This window comes from Syngnathus typhle, linkage group LG7 (assembly GCF_033458585.1).
Source record: "Syngnathus typhle isolate RoL2023-S1 ecotype Sweden linkage group LG7, RoL_Styp_1.0, whole genome shotgun sequence".
Lineage (NCBI taxonomy): Eukaryota > Metazoa > Chordata > Actinopteri > Syngnathiformes > Syngnathidae > Syngnathus > Syngnathus typhle.
Genome location: NC_083744.1, coordinates 5,690,645 through 5,706,213, shown reverse-complemented (window position 1 = coordinate 5,706,213; position 15,569 = coordinate 5,690,645). Strand labels below are relative to the sequence as shown.

General features: G+C 42.1%; 1 protein-coding gene and 8 non-coding genes across 10 annotated transcripts; 1 reads left to right on the top strand and 8 right to left on the bottom strand.

Annotated features, from left to right (window-relative positions):
* Window positions 1-12: 12 nt before the first annotated feature.
* On the bottom strand, window positions 13-84 carry trnad-guc (transfer RNA aspartic acid (anticodon GUC)). The gene has a single exon. It is a non-coding gene; the product is annotated as a tRNA-Asp (tRNA).
* An 88-nt stretch (window positions 85-172) lies between these two features.
* trnad-guc (transfer RNA aspartic acid (anticodon GUC)) lies at window positions 173-244 on the bottom strand. Its single transcript has one exon. It is a non-coding gene; the product is annotated as a tRNA-Asp (tRNA).
* Window positions 245-333: 89 nt separating this feature from the next.
* trnad-guc (transfer RNA aspartic acid (anticodon GUC)) lies at window positions 334-405 on the bottom strand. The gene has a single exon. It is a non-coding gene; the product is annotated as a tRNA-Asp (tRNA).
* Window positions 406-494: 89 nt separating this feature from the next.
* Window positions 495-566, bottom strand: trnad-guc (transfer RNA aspartic acid (anticodon GUC)). The gene has a single exon. It is a non-coding gene; the product is annotated as a tRNA-Asp (tRNA).
* Window positions 567-654: 88 nt separating this feature from the next.
* trnad-guc (transfer RNA aspartic acid (anticodon GUC)) lies at window positions 655-726 on the bottom strand. Its single transcript has one exon. It is a non-coding gene; the product is annotated as a tRNA-Asp (tRNA).
* An 88-nt stretch (window positions 727-814) lies between these two features.
* On the bottom strand, window positions 815-886 carry trnad-guc (transfer RNA aspartic acid (anticodon GUC)). Its single transcript has one exon. It is a non-coding gene; the product is annotated as a tRNA-Asp (tRNA).
* Window positions 887-974: 88 nt separating this feature from the next.
* Window positions 975-1,046, bottom strand: trnad-guc (transfer RNA aspartic acid (anticodon GUC)). The gene has a single exon. It is a non-coding gene; the product is annotated as a tRNA-Asp (tRNA).
* Window positions 1,047-1,136: 90 nt separating this feature from the next.
* trnad-guc (transfer RNA aspartic acid (anticodon GUC)) lies at window positions 1,137-1,208 on the bottom strand. The gene has a single exon. It is a non-coding gene; the product is annotated as a tRNA-Asp (tRNA).
* Window positions 1,209-1,325: 117 nt separating this feature from the next.
* Window positions 1,326-14,520, top strand: LOC133156601 (CD82 antigen-like). 2 transcript variants are annotated; one of them, XM_061282449.1, is made up of 9 exons: window positions 1,326-1,478; window positions 4,396-4,468; window positions 5,507-5,579; window positions 8,999-9,123; window positions 10,367-10,441; window positions 11,940-12,038; window positions 12,192-12,365; window positions 13,023-13,106; window positions 13,346-14,520. In XM_061282449.1, exons 2-9 carry the CDS (start codon window positions 4,406-4,408, stop codon window positions 13,421-13,423), a joined length of 771 nt encoding a protein of 256 aa, XP_061138433.1. In that variant the 5' UTR covers window positions 1,326-1,478; window positions 4,396-4,405; the 3' UTR covers window positions 13,424-14,520. The 2 variants fall into 2 exon arrangements, with proteins under 2 accessions (XP_061138433.1, XP_061138434.1); XM_061282450.1 differs by lacking the exon at window positions 13,023-13,106.
* The last annotated feature ends 1,049 nt before the right edge of the window (window positions 14,521-15,569 follow it).

Here is a 15,569-nt window from a genome sequence, read left to right as displayed (position 1 = left end):
AAAAAAGGGATACTCCCCGTCGGGGAATCGAACCCCGGTCTTCCGCGTGACAGGCGGAGATACTGTCCACTATACTAACGAGGAAGGTACCGATGAGTTAGTGGCAAAATTATCACACCTGTTGAACACTGGTTATTGGATTTTTTAAGAGGGTGGGGATAAAAAAAGGATACTCCCCGTCGGGGAATCGAACCCCGGTCTTCCGCGTGACAGGCGGAGATACTGTCCACTATACTAACGAGGAAGGTACCGATGAGTTAGTGGCAAAATTATGACACCTCTGGAACACTGGTTAGTGGATTTTTTTAAGAGGGTGGGGATAAAAAAAGGATACTCCCCGTCGGGGAATCGAACCCCGGTCTTCCGCGTGACAGGCGGAGATACTGTCCACTATACTAACAAGGAAGGTACCGATGAGTTAGTGGCAGAATTATGACACCTCTGGAACACTGGTTAGTGGATTTTTTTAAGAGGGTGGGGATAAAAAAAGGATACTCCCCGTCGGGGAATCGAACCCCGGTCTTCCGCGTGACAGGCGGAGATACTGTCCACTATACTAACGAGGAAGGTACCGATGAGTTAGTGGCAAAATTATGACACCTCTGGAACACTGGTTAGTGGATTTTTTAAGAGGGTGGGGATAAAAAAGGGATACTCCCCGTCGGGGAATCGAACCCCGGTCTTCCGCGTGACAGGCGGAGATACTGTCCACTATACTAACGAGGAAGGTACCAATGAATCAGTGGCAAAATTATGAGACCTCTGGAACACTGGTCAGTGAATTTTTTAAGAGGGTGGGGATAAAAAAAGGATACTCCCCGTCGGGGAATCGAACCCCGGTCTTCCGCGTGACAGGCGGAGATACTGTCCACTATACTAACGAGGAAGGTACCGATGAGTTAGTGGCAAAATTATGACACCTCTGGAACACTGGTTAGTGGATTTTTTAAGAGGGTGGGGATAAAATAGGGATACTCCCCGTCGGGGAATCGAACCCCGGTCTTCCGCGTGACAGGCGGAGATACTGTCCACTATACTAACGAGGAAGGTACCAATGAACCAGTGGCAAAATTATGAGACCTCTGGAACACTGGTCAGTGAATTTTTTTTAAGAGGGTGGGGATAAAAAAATGATACTCCCCGTCGGGGAATCGAACCCCGGTCTTCCGCGTGACAGGCGGAGATACTGTCCACTATACTAACGAGGAAGGTGACTAAAGTCGGGTGACTATGTCTTTTTATTCAATATTGTTTAGCAAAACTACACCAAAACTCCAAATAAAATGTGTGGTTTAACTGTATGGTGGTGAATGGACAGGAGTGGGTTAAACCAAGTCGACCGCGCGGGGGTGTACTCTTGTGAGAATGAGCACTTCTCAGGACGCGCACGCGCATAATCTCACCAGCAAGCAGGCAGTTGGAGTCACTCACACGCGTATACCAAGACTCGAAAAAACTCGGTGATTTGAAAGAAACAAGTAAGTTCGTCTTAATATTATTGAGGTTTTTATCCCGTACGAACTAATTTAAAAGGTATACTGTAAACTGTTGCTTACCTTTGTCGTATTTTTGCCGTTCCTTGCGTGTGAATTATTTTGTTGTTGTTTTGGCCCCAAAGTAAAAACGTCGACTTTCCAAAATGGCTTAAGTACTTTTAATTTTTGCCGTGTTATTTCTATAATCGCCTGAAACAAATTTTGAAGCTCATGTACCTCGACGCAAGACTTTGTCAAACTGCCAGCCAGATGTGAATGTTAATGTTGACACGTTTGCTGTCTCTTTAACATCTTAACGTTCTCATTTGAAATAGTTGTGTGGTAGATTTACGTTTTTGTGGCATGTTTAAAAACTATATTGTAAATTCACTCGAAATGAGTTGGTACCACTCGGTTTGGCAGCATAGCATAGTAAAGTAAAGCTGCTCAATTTATTCAACAAATTCTCATGTTTTCCATGAAAAATATAATTGACAGAACGCAACTATTAATTTAATTGTGTGGTTACAATTGTAGTTTTTCAATTATTTAGAGCTGCATTGCATCTAAAAGATTTTTTTTCGACCTCTTTCATGTAGTTCTTGAAATACAAATCGAGTTTATCCCTGTAAACTAATGTATAATCACAACTCTAAATTCCCACCTTCTCTATTTCCTTTGAAGAAAAAGGAGATTCAAGGGTGATGTTTTTTTTTTTGTTTTTTTTTTTTGTTTTTGTTTGTCTCTCTGGGGAGCGGCGCGATATTGTGGTTGACCAGCAGACACCGAGGAACAGTCATTGTAAACCATTATTAATTCCGCTTTTGAAGTGGCGTAAGATTGCAATGACAAAATCTAGTCAGACTCTCATACATGGTGTCTGGAAGCCCCCTTTTTTTTTGCCACCACTGATGAATCATTGTCTACGCAAATATCCTGTGACATTACACACTGTAATCAACATCCAGATGATATCACCAAGAAGACTTCTCCCCTACCTGTGTGGATGCTATCTCAGGCCAACCATATATTTTTCCACCAACGTATCCTCTTGTAGGGTCATAGGGAAGCTGAGAATAACACACTGTGAGGCTAACACTGAATTGGTTGCTTATTTTGTGAACCACTGCACTACCAACAATCATGTAAAAGAAGAGAATGAACTCAAGTGCCGTGTTAATGCAGATGTAGGATTCTATGACTGTATCAAAGGCTTTATTACCAGGATACCACAAGAGGGTCATGTTGGAGCAGATGCTTGACAGATGTTTAAATGGGTCAGATATTGATATAACAAGAGTGGATAAAGGTAGGTCGAGCCCTACTGCCTTCAGGGCTGTGTTTGACCCATGCTGGGTCCATTAGACGTGTAACCATCTGCCACTCACGCTGCCTCTAATACAGTATAGATGTGGCAAACTGGGAAAGTTACTTCAGAATGAAGTCTATAAGCAATGATTTCAGATGACCACATCTTTAACCTAAATTACTATTGAAGAAACCTATTTTTAAATAGTGATGCACTCAACGTAGCAGGCTTATCATTTCCTGTGCTCGACTCTCTTTGTTGAAGCTACGCCGGTAGCCTATTTAATGGCACATTTTCAAAAGGCCGTTTTCGGAATGGGCTTCTGTTTACTAACAATGTGAAAACCATTTTAATCTACACTACTACGGTCCGTCCATCCACAAAGCAATCTTCTTTAAGGATTATATTCTTTCATGACTATCGGTTGTGTGCTGGGGTTTAGCACAAAATTGTTGCTATTTGGGTCATCTCGCTAGCAGCTGCTCTTTTCACAAGCCAAATGTTTTATGGTGATTATACAAGATTTGTTTACCCCTCAAAAAGTTTTCTGACTTGTGTTTTATGAAGTATTTCACATCTGAAATTTACGAGCAGTCGGCTACGTGACCACAGCCCATGGTGCTGAAAGTCAAGGCAAAACCACAAGCTTGTCGACGATGTTGACCCCTGAAGGTTATTACCACAGCAGCACTTTTATTCATATCTGGGCTATATTCCAGTTAGCCTAATAGCATGGTTGGCTAAGTCATATTTAAACGATTTCGGGAAAACGAGACTAAATATAACACACAAGAGCCTAGATGCCTTAATTCAACATTTACGGATTACAATGACCTTGGTTTTGACGAGTCGTGTTCTGCCTTTGTAGGTAAAAAATGCTTTTCCTTTCAATTACTGAGCCGTTAGTTGTCTTTGAAGCCACCCAGTGTTCTCAAGTAACCACCACCGCTGGCTATATTTTGTGCGCCAGTAAAGGAAAAAGCCTGGCTTTGGTAAATATTTAGTTAGCACTTTTGGAGTGTGGCCTTCTCATTCTGTTGCTAGGGAGCTCCATAAAGTGTTCCTACTGTTCTTGTATGTGGCGCTGGTCTGGTGTACAGCTGTTTCTCAAAAGGAAAGTATTGCTCATACTACTGAGATGCAGTTATACACAGGGAGGACTTGTTCTGTCATGCGATTGTGACAAAGTGTAGCAAACTAGTTGCGACGCAGATGGCACTTTACTGTGTCCAAACTGTGTATTGTCAGACGGCCTCTGTTCCACTTTTTCAGGCTTGTACGTCATCTGGTCACATGGTTTATGCTTTTGCAAACTTGTTGCGACAAGTAAAGCCAGCTTGCTTTTGATTACATTAGTGGGCTTTGTCACCAAAGTGTGCCATTTAGACTTTTTAGGGTCTTTGTGAAGAAACCTAAAAATAAAAAAAACTCTTCACAGAATTGGTAAGCATCGAAACTTTCCAATCTTCTTACACTGTGGTTTGACCTTCTCCAGAGTAACTGCTTTTGTATAATTATCTCTTCTCCATCTGTGTTTTTTACATTTCTTGCACACGCTGGCTATCCAAAATAAAAAGCAACCGCTGCACTGTGTTTACTTCTGTCTGGCAGAATCGCAACCATGTCGAAAGGATGCATCACCGTCACCAAGTATTTTCTCTTCCTCTTCAATCTCATCTTCTTTGTAAGTAATCGCCGATTCACAATTGTGCATTTGGTCCTGTTTCACTTTTTTATTTCTAGGAATTAAACAGTTTTCGCTTACTACGTTGCTACTGTCAAGTATTTAGGATTATGTTTTGCAAGTATCCCCCTCCCCCCATGTGGAGCACCAAATGTCCCACTTGGTTTGCCTGGTGGCACAGCAGAGCCCAGCAGATGGTGTATTAAGGTTTATTGCCATCTTGTTTTGACGGGGCACAACATGAAGTCAGGGCCAGATGAAACTGAACTCTTAAAAATGAGGAAGTCTGGACCTTCCCAATGAGTTTGTATTCCTGAAAGAAAGCTTTTGATATGCGTCTTAGGAAGTGTGTGTTGCCGTCTGTCCATGTGTACACACATTAGTGGACGCCAGGAACTGGTGGGCTAATGATGACGGCCCGGGGCTCAATAGTCCAACTTAATGAACACCTCTCAACCAGGGCTCTAATTATTGCTCGAGTGCTGGGGAGGGGTTCCATAACCCCTCATCTACTACCCCAAAAAAAGCAAAAACACTGTGCCCCTCAACTGCCTAGCAAGAACCATCATCATCACATCAAAGGTTTGCTCTTAGCCTCATGACCTCAATAGAGGTGTACCAGAGTTTTTTGGGCAGGCTAAATATTCTACTCAAGAGATCGTGATGAAACAACTAGAACATAATACCTATTTTTTTTTGTCATTAGTCTGTAATGCAGTGCGATAATTAACAAAAGACAAGGACTGCAGAATAAATGTTACTGTATCAACTATTTGTATGTAGTACTTTTGTTATGTTGTATTTATCCAGTTTTGTAGCACAGAAGTTCACAGCAGTTTGCTTTCACACAATTCTGACATCCCAGTGAATGCACAGAAACATATGGAAGTAGCACAAATAAGGCTTACCAAGTGATAATTGGATTCACTTGAGATGTAACAGGCCTCATAACCAAAACTTGCACCCCAACAAGAGTTATTTCATTTTCCCTTAAGTGTGTGGTGGCCTGACTCTTTTCTATTGTATTTACTTTCTTAGGTCTTTGGAGCGTTGATCATGGGCTTTGGACTATGGGTTCTCTTTGATACCCAGAGTTTCATTGCTGTTCTACGTAAGTGTCTAAACGCACACACATGCACACACATGCTTTCCCTCCAACTGCCACGTCCTGGTGTGATAATGCTCCGTAAACATTCAGCACATTTGACCCCAGTCAGTTCTGCTGACTGGAGACTGCCTGCTCTATGGAATAAATGTGGATTACCTCTCAGGAGGCTGATCGCAGAAGAACAACGTAAGAATGTTCACACCAGACCCCAAAAGCTGAAACAATATGACTTATTCAGCCCCCCCAAAACCGCAGGCGGCTGAGTGAACATGCTCTTACCATTTCAAGACTTCTCAAGTTGTCTAGTCTTATCATGGAGAAGAACACTTTTTGTTTTTGTGCGACGTCGTACCTTGAACCCGGCAGCTCTCAATGTAATCTCACACCTCTACAGATGTTGTTACGGTTCTAGTTCTACCCAAGAATCCAGAGCTTCCACATAGTTGCAAACAGGAACATTATCAGATAACATAGCACAATGATAACATTGTTCAAAAATATAATGGAACTAAATTCCAGCGTTGCCTAAGAAGAGCAAACCAGGATGGAAAGGTATCAAGTATAAATCTGTACAGCTAAGCCCTTGCTTTATTCATTCCAGATGTATCTTTGCTTAGAGAAGCAAAGTTTCCTTCTCTCCTAAGTTGGAAATATATTGTCTGCCCTTGTTATGGTTTGAAAGATATATATAGCATTTATTCTATGTAAGTGTACCACCTGTCTTTGCATGCTAGTCTGAAAGAGGTCAAAAGTATATGGATGGTTCTCAGAAATGGTGGTCCGCTCCGGGCTGTGGACGATGACCCAGTTTACCCGCTTTAAAATCAATCACCAGATTTCACCAATTCCAATATTGTGTTGCCAATGCAGAGATGAACCCAAAATTAAACATTATTTGCGTGCGAATGTATTTTGCGCCGTCGATAATATCTGCTGCGACCACTTCCTGTTTGTGACTTGTCGACGTGTAAAGGAGCCCGAGAATCGATCAGTTTCAAAAGCAGTTGGAACCAATAAGATGACTGAGCGATAGTGCATTACAATACCGTTAAATCGAGTTCCACACTGTCCATAATGTGACGATGCGTTTGCAGAAAAAAGGCACGTGATTACCTTGATCCACCTTCATCCCCAAAAGTCACACTCTTTGGCACATGACAGCATAGCGATTCAAGTGTACCAATAATTAGGTACTTGAGTGTTTTGCGTCCATGTAACAACTGAGTAGGCCACATCATTCAACAATCTCCTGCAAACAAAGGGCTGAGTCAACTGGTTTTATTTAGTCATAGCAAGCTGAAGGGAGGTTTGATTTCAAGCATGCATTTGTTTTTAATAGGTTCAGTTTTGGGCTCACCTCACACACTCTTGGAACATGATTTCTAAGAATAACCCACTCGCATTCACAACACTTTGAAACCGTTCTCCAGATCTGTTTGAATTTCTTTCCAGTTCTATGATGAATTTAACACTTTAACAAAAACCTTGAGTCCTTAACAAGGCATATTTGCGTTTTGTCTTGTCTTCTTCCTGTTGCTGCCCGCAGAACATTCTCAGCAAGGTCATTCAAAGCTGAGTTTGCTTATCACCAGTCCAGGCATCAAGCACATAAAAGCAAGAATAGTATTTTTCATCCCTTCAAGAGCCAGCAGAGCTTTTATGATACCCCGGCTGCTCCTCCAAAGATAGTTGTGACCCTTCTTCCCTGAGCATCCCCTTCCATTTGGGACTCGGTGACCTTCCAACCCGGTCGCCCTTTCATTCTACTATATCGACCTCACTGAAAGTCTGTTGCTGCGGTGCATAGAAAAGCAAACAAAAACACAAAGCTTTGTGAAGCTATGTTTATTGATTCGCAGTATTCTCTGAAGTTGCACCATTGTTAGACATGAACTTTATCCTCAGTTTCCATTTATTATTATACGCTATATAAATAGAGGTTGCTTCCATAACTGCAGGCAAAAAGACATTGGGAATGTTTTTTGTTAAAAAAGAAAAATCTCTTCTTCCCTCACACCCAGCTTTCCATAGCCAGAGTGGAGCAAAACACATTTTCTGATATTCTGAGCAAAAGTAAATTTAGAAATGCGTAACGTCTTTGCCATCACTTTTTTTCCCGAGTGTATACATGCTGAATCTTTGCTTGTATTTAGTCGGACCTTCCATGCCAATCACTCCTTCATTAGCCACTCTCTCAAAGGTCCCATATGAAACTATTTTGGAGGAGACTTGGCCGCAAGCAAGGTCCGACGCATCATGGAACAATGTAGTGCAGAGGCTAACAGTTTCTGACTCAAGCCGTGTTCATGTTTAAAAGTCACAAGAAGACAGCAGGAAGTCTGTCAAATGGATTTCAAGCCACCTGGCAGAGTGCCTAAAAGGAAATACTTCACTGGAACTTTACAAGCTTTTTTCTTTCAAGAAGAGACAAACTGTCCAGTGAAACTTCGTCGTACTGGGAACAATAAACAGATCAAGGCTACAGTCATGATAAAGAGCTCGCAAGTCACTGCAAAAATAACTTAATGAACTTACTGCTGACCTCTGTGTGACCAGTCTCTAAATTCAAGAATAGTGTTTAAAGTTTTTTTCCACATATAATTAATGTCTTCATAAGAACGTGAGTTTATTTATTTTTTTAGAGTGTCATTTCCTGACACTTGGCTGGTCAAGGCAACCAGTAAAGAGATACACTGTGGGAACACTTCACAGTATTCTCGTATGACTGGTTTAGAGTATGATGGATATTTTCATCATGTCTGGCCTAATGAGATGAGCACACAACCATGTAAAGCATCAGCGCACGATTAAGTATATGTGGTTGGTTGCCAAGAAGCGACAATGCGCAGCCGTGGATGAGCTGCAGCAGCTGCCAGGCCAGGCTCTTGGCAACGGTGTGGAGTGAATTATCTGATTCTGGCCAGTTTATTCCACCTTGGAAATATTCCACGGCTCTCATTTTCAGATTTTTTGTTATGGTTGGTTTTCAACACAGATAACACATGGCAACATAGTGACTTGTGATTTATCTCCTCTGGAAACCTCCAATCTACCATTGCATTCCCCCCCAACTGTTCCAGAGAGGGCAGGCAATCAGTTAATCTCGCCACATATTTTACTTGTCTCGCTTCAACTCTAGCTATAATGTTCGAGAAATGCTTTTTTGGGGAAAATGTATTTCATTCTGTTTGCTTTAAGGAGCTTTGTTATTTTTTTGGTTCACTGTGACTAGCCATATCAAATTCGTTTGCGTGTGAGCTGAAATAAGTTTGGAAACATTTTCTGTGGTTACAGCAGAAAAAGAAGAGCGGAGTTTATTAAGAAACCGCGTGGTTTCTTATCTCCCAAAAATGTCCAATGCAGTTTCGGTTCTTTTTTCCCCTCAAGTCTCATATCAACTCTTGTTTTTTTCTTTTCTACAGAAGAATCGTCAGACACGGTGAAAGTGTCTTCCTACATCTTCATTGGAGTGGGGTCCTTGTCAATGGCCATGGGCTTCTTTGGCTGCATTGGAGCTATCTACGAGATCCGTTGTCTTCTCGGTCTGGTGAGCAGTTACATCCACTTGGATCTCAGACACTAACGGGACACGTTCAATTGCAGAGACAGAGAGACGTGTTGAGATCAAAATAATGCATATATCAAAAGAAAATGTTTGATAAAATATTTGTGATTCTCACAACCGAGTCAAAGTCCAGTCAAAGCAATCACAACACATCCACACAACGCTGACTACAACGATCAACTCCGATATATGTTGTCTTTGGTTTTTTACTCCAACCTCAAATTCGAAAGTCATGTCATATCCAGCAACAGCCCTGCATCTTAGTCATGACCACACGGCCAACTAATTGTTTTGTAAATCATGTTTGTCATCCAAACTTCCCGTAATCCCCTTGCATTTCTTCCTGAGACTGAAATAGAGGAAAGCCTAAAACAGAGGCGTAGCCAGGAATTTTTCCAGTAGGGGCGCACGCCCACAGGAAAAAAAATCTAACATCACCCACGCCGTTCGCTGATCGCAAAAACAACATCCGGGTCAGGGAGGCAAACGGTGAATGGATAACATCGCGCACATAGAATAGCGCAAGCACATTCGCGCAAGACCAAAAGAAAAAAACGGCATGAAAATGAAGAATCGAAAAAGCTCGATTTTTTTTTTTTTTTTTTTGCAACCGGGGCGCAGGGAGTCCGAACGGGGGCCTCTGGCCTAAAACCATGCTTTGCATTGACCGTAGTAGTTAATCATCTCTTATTGGTGTTCTCTACTGGTATTTCAAGCTATTATTAGAACAGAACCCATGTTTGCTTACAAGAAACCTGCTTGAATTGCACCTGTCTGGTTAAGAACACATGACAAATTCTTGCTGATGTGAAACCCGATAGCGTCTGTACTCATGTATGCTTGCAGCATGTGGTGACTGACCGAGATGGGTGCGCGTGGGGGGGACAGGGACAAAGGCCACAAAGATGTAGCGAATGGGCGGAGAAGGAGGGAGCCGGGGGGCTACGTGGCCTCTTGTTCTTGTGTTGGCCGTTAATTGTAGAGCTGCTGTTGACCTACTTCTTTTCCCAGGGACAGTAAGCAGCTGCCTCAGGACCTCCTAGCAATTTCCAAAACATACCACAGGCCCTAGAGATAATGTGTGAAACAGTGTCCTTCCCACACAGTTAAAAATGAAATGTGAAGAGGTCTGACTGGTTAAAATCTACATCACAGCCATTATTATTGCTTGCAGTGTTTCTCGGTCTCATTTGAACATCACTCTTGTTGTGTTCATCCCCAACAGTACTTCACCTGTCTGCTGCTCATCCTTATCGCCCAAGTGACCGCCGGAGTTCTCATCTACCTCCAAAGAGATCGGGTGAGACGCTTACTTCTGTGTTCTTTTTGAGTTGCTCAGCCCTGCTCAGAATGCCGCCCGCCCGCTCACCCGCCACCTTTTCTCGCATTGCGGCAGCTGTGGCCTGCCAGGTGTTTGCGCTTCCTCATGCCACAGCTGTGAGCAGAAGCCTCCTGCTTCCTGTGGTGAAACACTCTTTCATAGCGCGACAAGTGAAACGTCACAGGATGTTGTTGTTTTTTTTTTTTACTAAAGTGACATTGGGGGCTTTTTGTAAGCCAAATGATGTGGTAGCTGGGTTTTATCATCACACATTCACCTAACTTTTGTGCAGTCGTGTTCGTTATGTAACCTGAAACCCGGTCTAAAATTGTGTAACAAATCTTATCTGCCTGAGTTTTTGAGAGTACACTGACCCCTACTGGATAGAGCTGCAACTCACTGGCTTGCGTGAATGTTTTTGCTTTGCCATTTAAAAACACAAGCCTAATACGTAATACAGACCTTAAAAAAAAACATCATTTGTCTGATTATGATCCAATGTTTAATTTCGTTAGTCGTTGTCTGCTACCTGGTCATACTCGATCGAATGTGAGACACTTGAACAGAGGAACTAAATAAAGTGTAAATAAATTTATGAGAAAAACTAATTAACAATATCACAGCACAGTATCAAGAGCATCAGCAACGAAGTGGGTGGGAAAACATCAGAGTAGCCTGTAACTTGTAAGCCACCTACAAGGCCAATTGGCCAAAAATAGATGAAAAGCGACATCCTTCCATTTACCAAAAGTAGCGTTAACCACACCACCTCTTGGCCCAAATCACACATGGGGAAGGGGGGTGGGGGCTGTTTTGACTGCCATACATCTAACATCAGAACTACTAAACTAAATACATAACATTTATCGAAATCAAATCAAAACAGTGCTGACCTCATTCATTTCGGGTAATCTAAAATAACTAGCCACAGTGTGTCTGCACAGTGCGTGGAGGGTGCTCTCCCAAGCAGGCCAATTGAGACCTTTCGTTCTCTGCTACTGCCTTGACGTGCTCCTGGTGTTTAAGGCTAACCACAGGGCAGGGCGGTGCCTGCCCCCCTTTTCCCAGAATAGGGTGAGGTTGTATCGCCAAAAGAGCTGTGAAGGCTGCAATGCTGCCACAGCTCTGTGATCTTGTACACAAGTAGAAGCTCAAGCTACGTTTGTGCAGCTTTTTAGCTCTGCGGAGCACCTGACAGGGAGGCATGGCCTCGGGAAACATGTAAAGCAGATGTTGACATAAAGACAAGGGTGTTATTTGCCTTTGCCATTTAGAATCAATTTGATGTGGGCAACAGCTCGACACAGATGTACTTAATACAGGTTTATTTATTGCTGGTGTTTGCAAAAAGAATAATAAAAAATACCAATAAAGACTCGGCGCAATATTAAATAACAATTGCAATAGAGAGAGAAAAATATCAAATAGTTCATCCCATCTGTGACTACTAATGAATGCTCTTCATTGTTTTTACTAGTTGAAACATGAAATGTCCAACATCATCAAGGGCATGATCACCCACTACACCGGCCAGAACAAAACCACAGAGCACACTTGGGACTACATCCAGAAATCTGTGAGTTGTCGCACATGACAAAGTTTCGCTTTGAAATTTGGAGACAGGTTCTGATTCAACCGTGGAAAATGACATTAGACAAGATCAGCGAGATCAGGTATAGTTTGTTGTCGCACTTCCCACTCACTTCCCACATCTCGCCTCTTGTCACAGATGAAGTGCTGTGGGTGGACGGGGCCTGGCAACTGGTCTGACAATATGATGATCAAGAACAGCTCCCAGCACCTCTATCCGTGTTCCTGTCGCAACGAGTCCTTGCCCGGCACTTACATCAGGGAGGGGGGCCTTTGTGACCATCTCTCCTCGGAACTTCCCGTCTACCAAACGGTACGGTTTGTTGATGCTTGCTTGTGAAGGCCTCAACTTGCTGAGTCTGCTGATTTTTTTCAGCTTTTCCTGTGTTTTTGCTTTGCTCTTGCAAATGTTTGGCTTTGGGGTTTTCATTGGCCCAGGCTATGCTGCACATCCGCTACGGCTTGCTATTTTTTCCCTTTCACTCTCGGTGTCTTCATAATATGGGCAATTAATTGTGTGCGTGCGGTTTTTTTTGTTTTTTTAATGATGTCCCTGTTGATTTGCATTGCCTCCACTAACAAGACAGCTGCGAAAAAAGAGGAACTGATTTACATAAACAGTGTGAGGGTTGCTATCTTCAGCATGCACACTGATTTGTATTTTGACAAAAGTGACATTTTTCTAAGGGGGAGCAGTATTAGTATATTTCTTTTGAGAGGTAGGTGTTTCTATGAAAATTGATGCAAATTAATTTTCAAGAAAAACGTGTTTCAAAGGTGGTTTAGTAATGGGAAGAATAAAGCAAATCCCAGGAGAGGAAGTAAAGGAAAACTTGAATTAGGGACGACACCGTGAAGGAATCAACATCAACATTTTGTGCAGTTTCTTTTTGATAAGAGTCTGCCACTTCCCCTTTGTTAACTTTTTTTGTTTTGGTCATCTTTGTCTCCTTTTTACTTGCTTCCTTAGGGCTGCATGGCCAGTGTGGAGAATTGGCTCCTGGAGAACTGTGGAGTTATTCTGGGAATATGTGTTGGGGTGGCTGTCTTAGAGGTATCCATTTTCTCTTCATAGTAGCACTGAAGCAGTAGATGGTTCTCCTCCTCCTCTGAGAATGACTTGAAGAAGATTTTGTGTTGTGTTTGCACTACGCCACACAATTTTCTTCAAATTGATCTATGCGGTGACTGCGAATAGCATAGAAATCGTAATATTGTATTGTATTGTAAAATTGTAATGCATGTATGATGACACTTACATGTCATTGATTCATTTTTTTCCTCCCCCGCCAGCTTCTCGGGATGATCCTCTCCATGTGTCTGTGCAAGAGTGTCGTACAGGAGGATTATACCAAAGTACCTAAGTACTGAAGTGCCACCCGCACAAACATACGTATGTGTACGTGGATGGACTCCTTTACGCTCTCACACCCTATCTCACATTCCTACACAAACGCACAGGCACACACACACACACACACGCACACACAAAGAGAGAAGTGTCTTGCATTCGAGGTTCTGTCTTGACGGCTGTGCAGATTTCTCACACCTTCAAACATGAAAAAGATTCCCAGATTGTTGACCATAGTGCGCAAGTTACCATTGTTGTCTTATAATAATAATTATTATTGTATATGTAATTTTAAAGGAGACCTTGTTTGTAGTTTATCCATTTGAAAGGTTGCAAACGTGAGTACGATTTTTTTGTTGTTGTCTCTCTGATGTTTCTTTCCGCTGACCTCAATGAAGCGCTTAACAGAGAGAGCGAGAGCACTTTAGCTAGATTTGATGCAGCCGAGCCACCGGAGGCTCTCCTCACCTCGGAGCATCAAGATGAGTAGGAGATGAGAGGGTGCGAGTGGGCGTGTGTGGAATTAATCTCACGCTTCTATTCCCGCTGCCACCGGGTGGAGGAGAAAAACCCTTGGGCAGGGCAGCTGCGGTGGAGGTTTTGGCTCACATCTCCAATTCCTCGTACGCCTGCGCCACTCCTGTATTTTTGAGTTTGCTAAAGGAGGCTTCATCCGCGTTTTTCTCAATGAAAAAGTTAGTGAACTGACAGTAGACTCTTGACTCTTTACTTCCTTGCTTGGTTTTCCTGATCTTCTGTTTTTCGGTCCCAACCCATTTTATTGGTAGATGACTTATTGAGCACATTGTACATGGACTCATGTCCTGTATTTGTTTTTCTGTTAATTTCAAAAAAGTATTGCTCTCCTAAATGTTGCTGTTCTTCTATGTGTTGATACATTTCAAACATGTTATTGTTTCATTTGCCAAATTGTAAAATTAATTTAACTTAAAGATGAAGGCTTTTTGCTGTTCTTGTCTTTTTTTTTTTACACGTTGAAAGAAAAAAAAGTTTTTCAAAACAATTTATGTGGATTTGTAAGCCATATTTGGTAAGAAACGTTTTGTATGTTTTGTTACTCTGAAAACAGGTAGAATTAAAGGGATATCTACATTTGCTTCTTTGTTTCTTTTTTGTATGCGTAGGGTTGCACCACTGAAAACCAGTAGGTGGCAGTATAAACTAGGGCAAAATAAAGGTGGGTGAAAAGACCAAGTGGTTGTACTATATGTAGAGAAAAAAAAGGAAAAGCGTAATCATGATTTTTGACATCGGACTTTTTTTTTTTTTAAACGTTTATTTCGAACATTAAAACTACAGGAAAAAAAAAATACAGAAAAATGATAACTCCATAGTACAATAAAACATAAAAGAAAGAAAAAAGATATTGCATTATAATTTTCCTTTATCGTAAAATCATACTTAGACTTAAATGTAGAAAGGACCAAGCCGCTTTAGATAACACCATTACGTACCCGTTATTTTCACATCAAGGCACAATCAAATATTGTCTAAAAAAAGGCCTTTAAATGGAGATGCAGCATTAGAATTCCTCATCGAGGCGCTGCTGCAACACGTTTGCACAAGTGCAGAAGCGCCGACGTGCTCACGCTGATGAGCAATACCTCGAGACATAATACCGAAGGATCTGTCAGACTCCAGGAACATGTTTGTTGAAATGAACGAGACAATGAACCTGTTAACTGTCAAGTGGTAAAAGTCCTGGAATGCCTCTAGTCATTCTTCTTGAATCAACATGGCAAGTTTCATGGTCTAAAAATTAAAGAACGTTTAATTTAAAAAAAGGCCGTATGAAAAGCGTATATCTTTGTAGCTCCAAATGAGGACAAGCTAAAGGCCTTATTCACATTATTTCATAAGTGAGTGACACACAATCAATATCTGGTGACCCGTGCCTCAGTGTTAGAGGCCTTGATGGCTACTCAGTAGTGCTGTGTGATGGATTGGATTGGTCTATCTTGAGTAGCAGAAGCACTCTTGTGTCATCATGTGCAGACAAGGACAAGGAGGACAAGGTGAACAGTGTGATTGCGGAGACTTCTGCCTGCAAATCACACTGCACGAGTGCCGCAATCGCCATGGCTCTCGAGGAACGAGAAGAATCATCTTTAGCGTTACGATTTTTTACTCTTTGTAGAGCGGGGG

Excerpts from the sequence above, each read along its gene's own strand:
- LOC133156601 (XM_061282449.1), top strand. The coding sequence starts at position 4,406 with ATGTCGAAAGGATGCATCACCGTCACCAAGTATTTTCTCTTCCTCTTC. Across the intron at positions 9,124-10,366 it reads TCCGTTGTCTTCTCGGTCTG|TACTTCACCTGTCTGCTGCT; the intron begins GTGAGCAGTTAC and ends CATCCCCAACAG. Across the intron at positions 10,442-11,939 it reads TCTACCTCCAAAGAGATCGG|TTGAAACATGAAATGTCCAA; the intron begins GTGAGACGCTTA and ends TGTTTTTACTAG.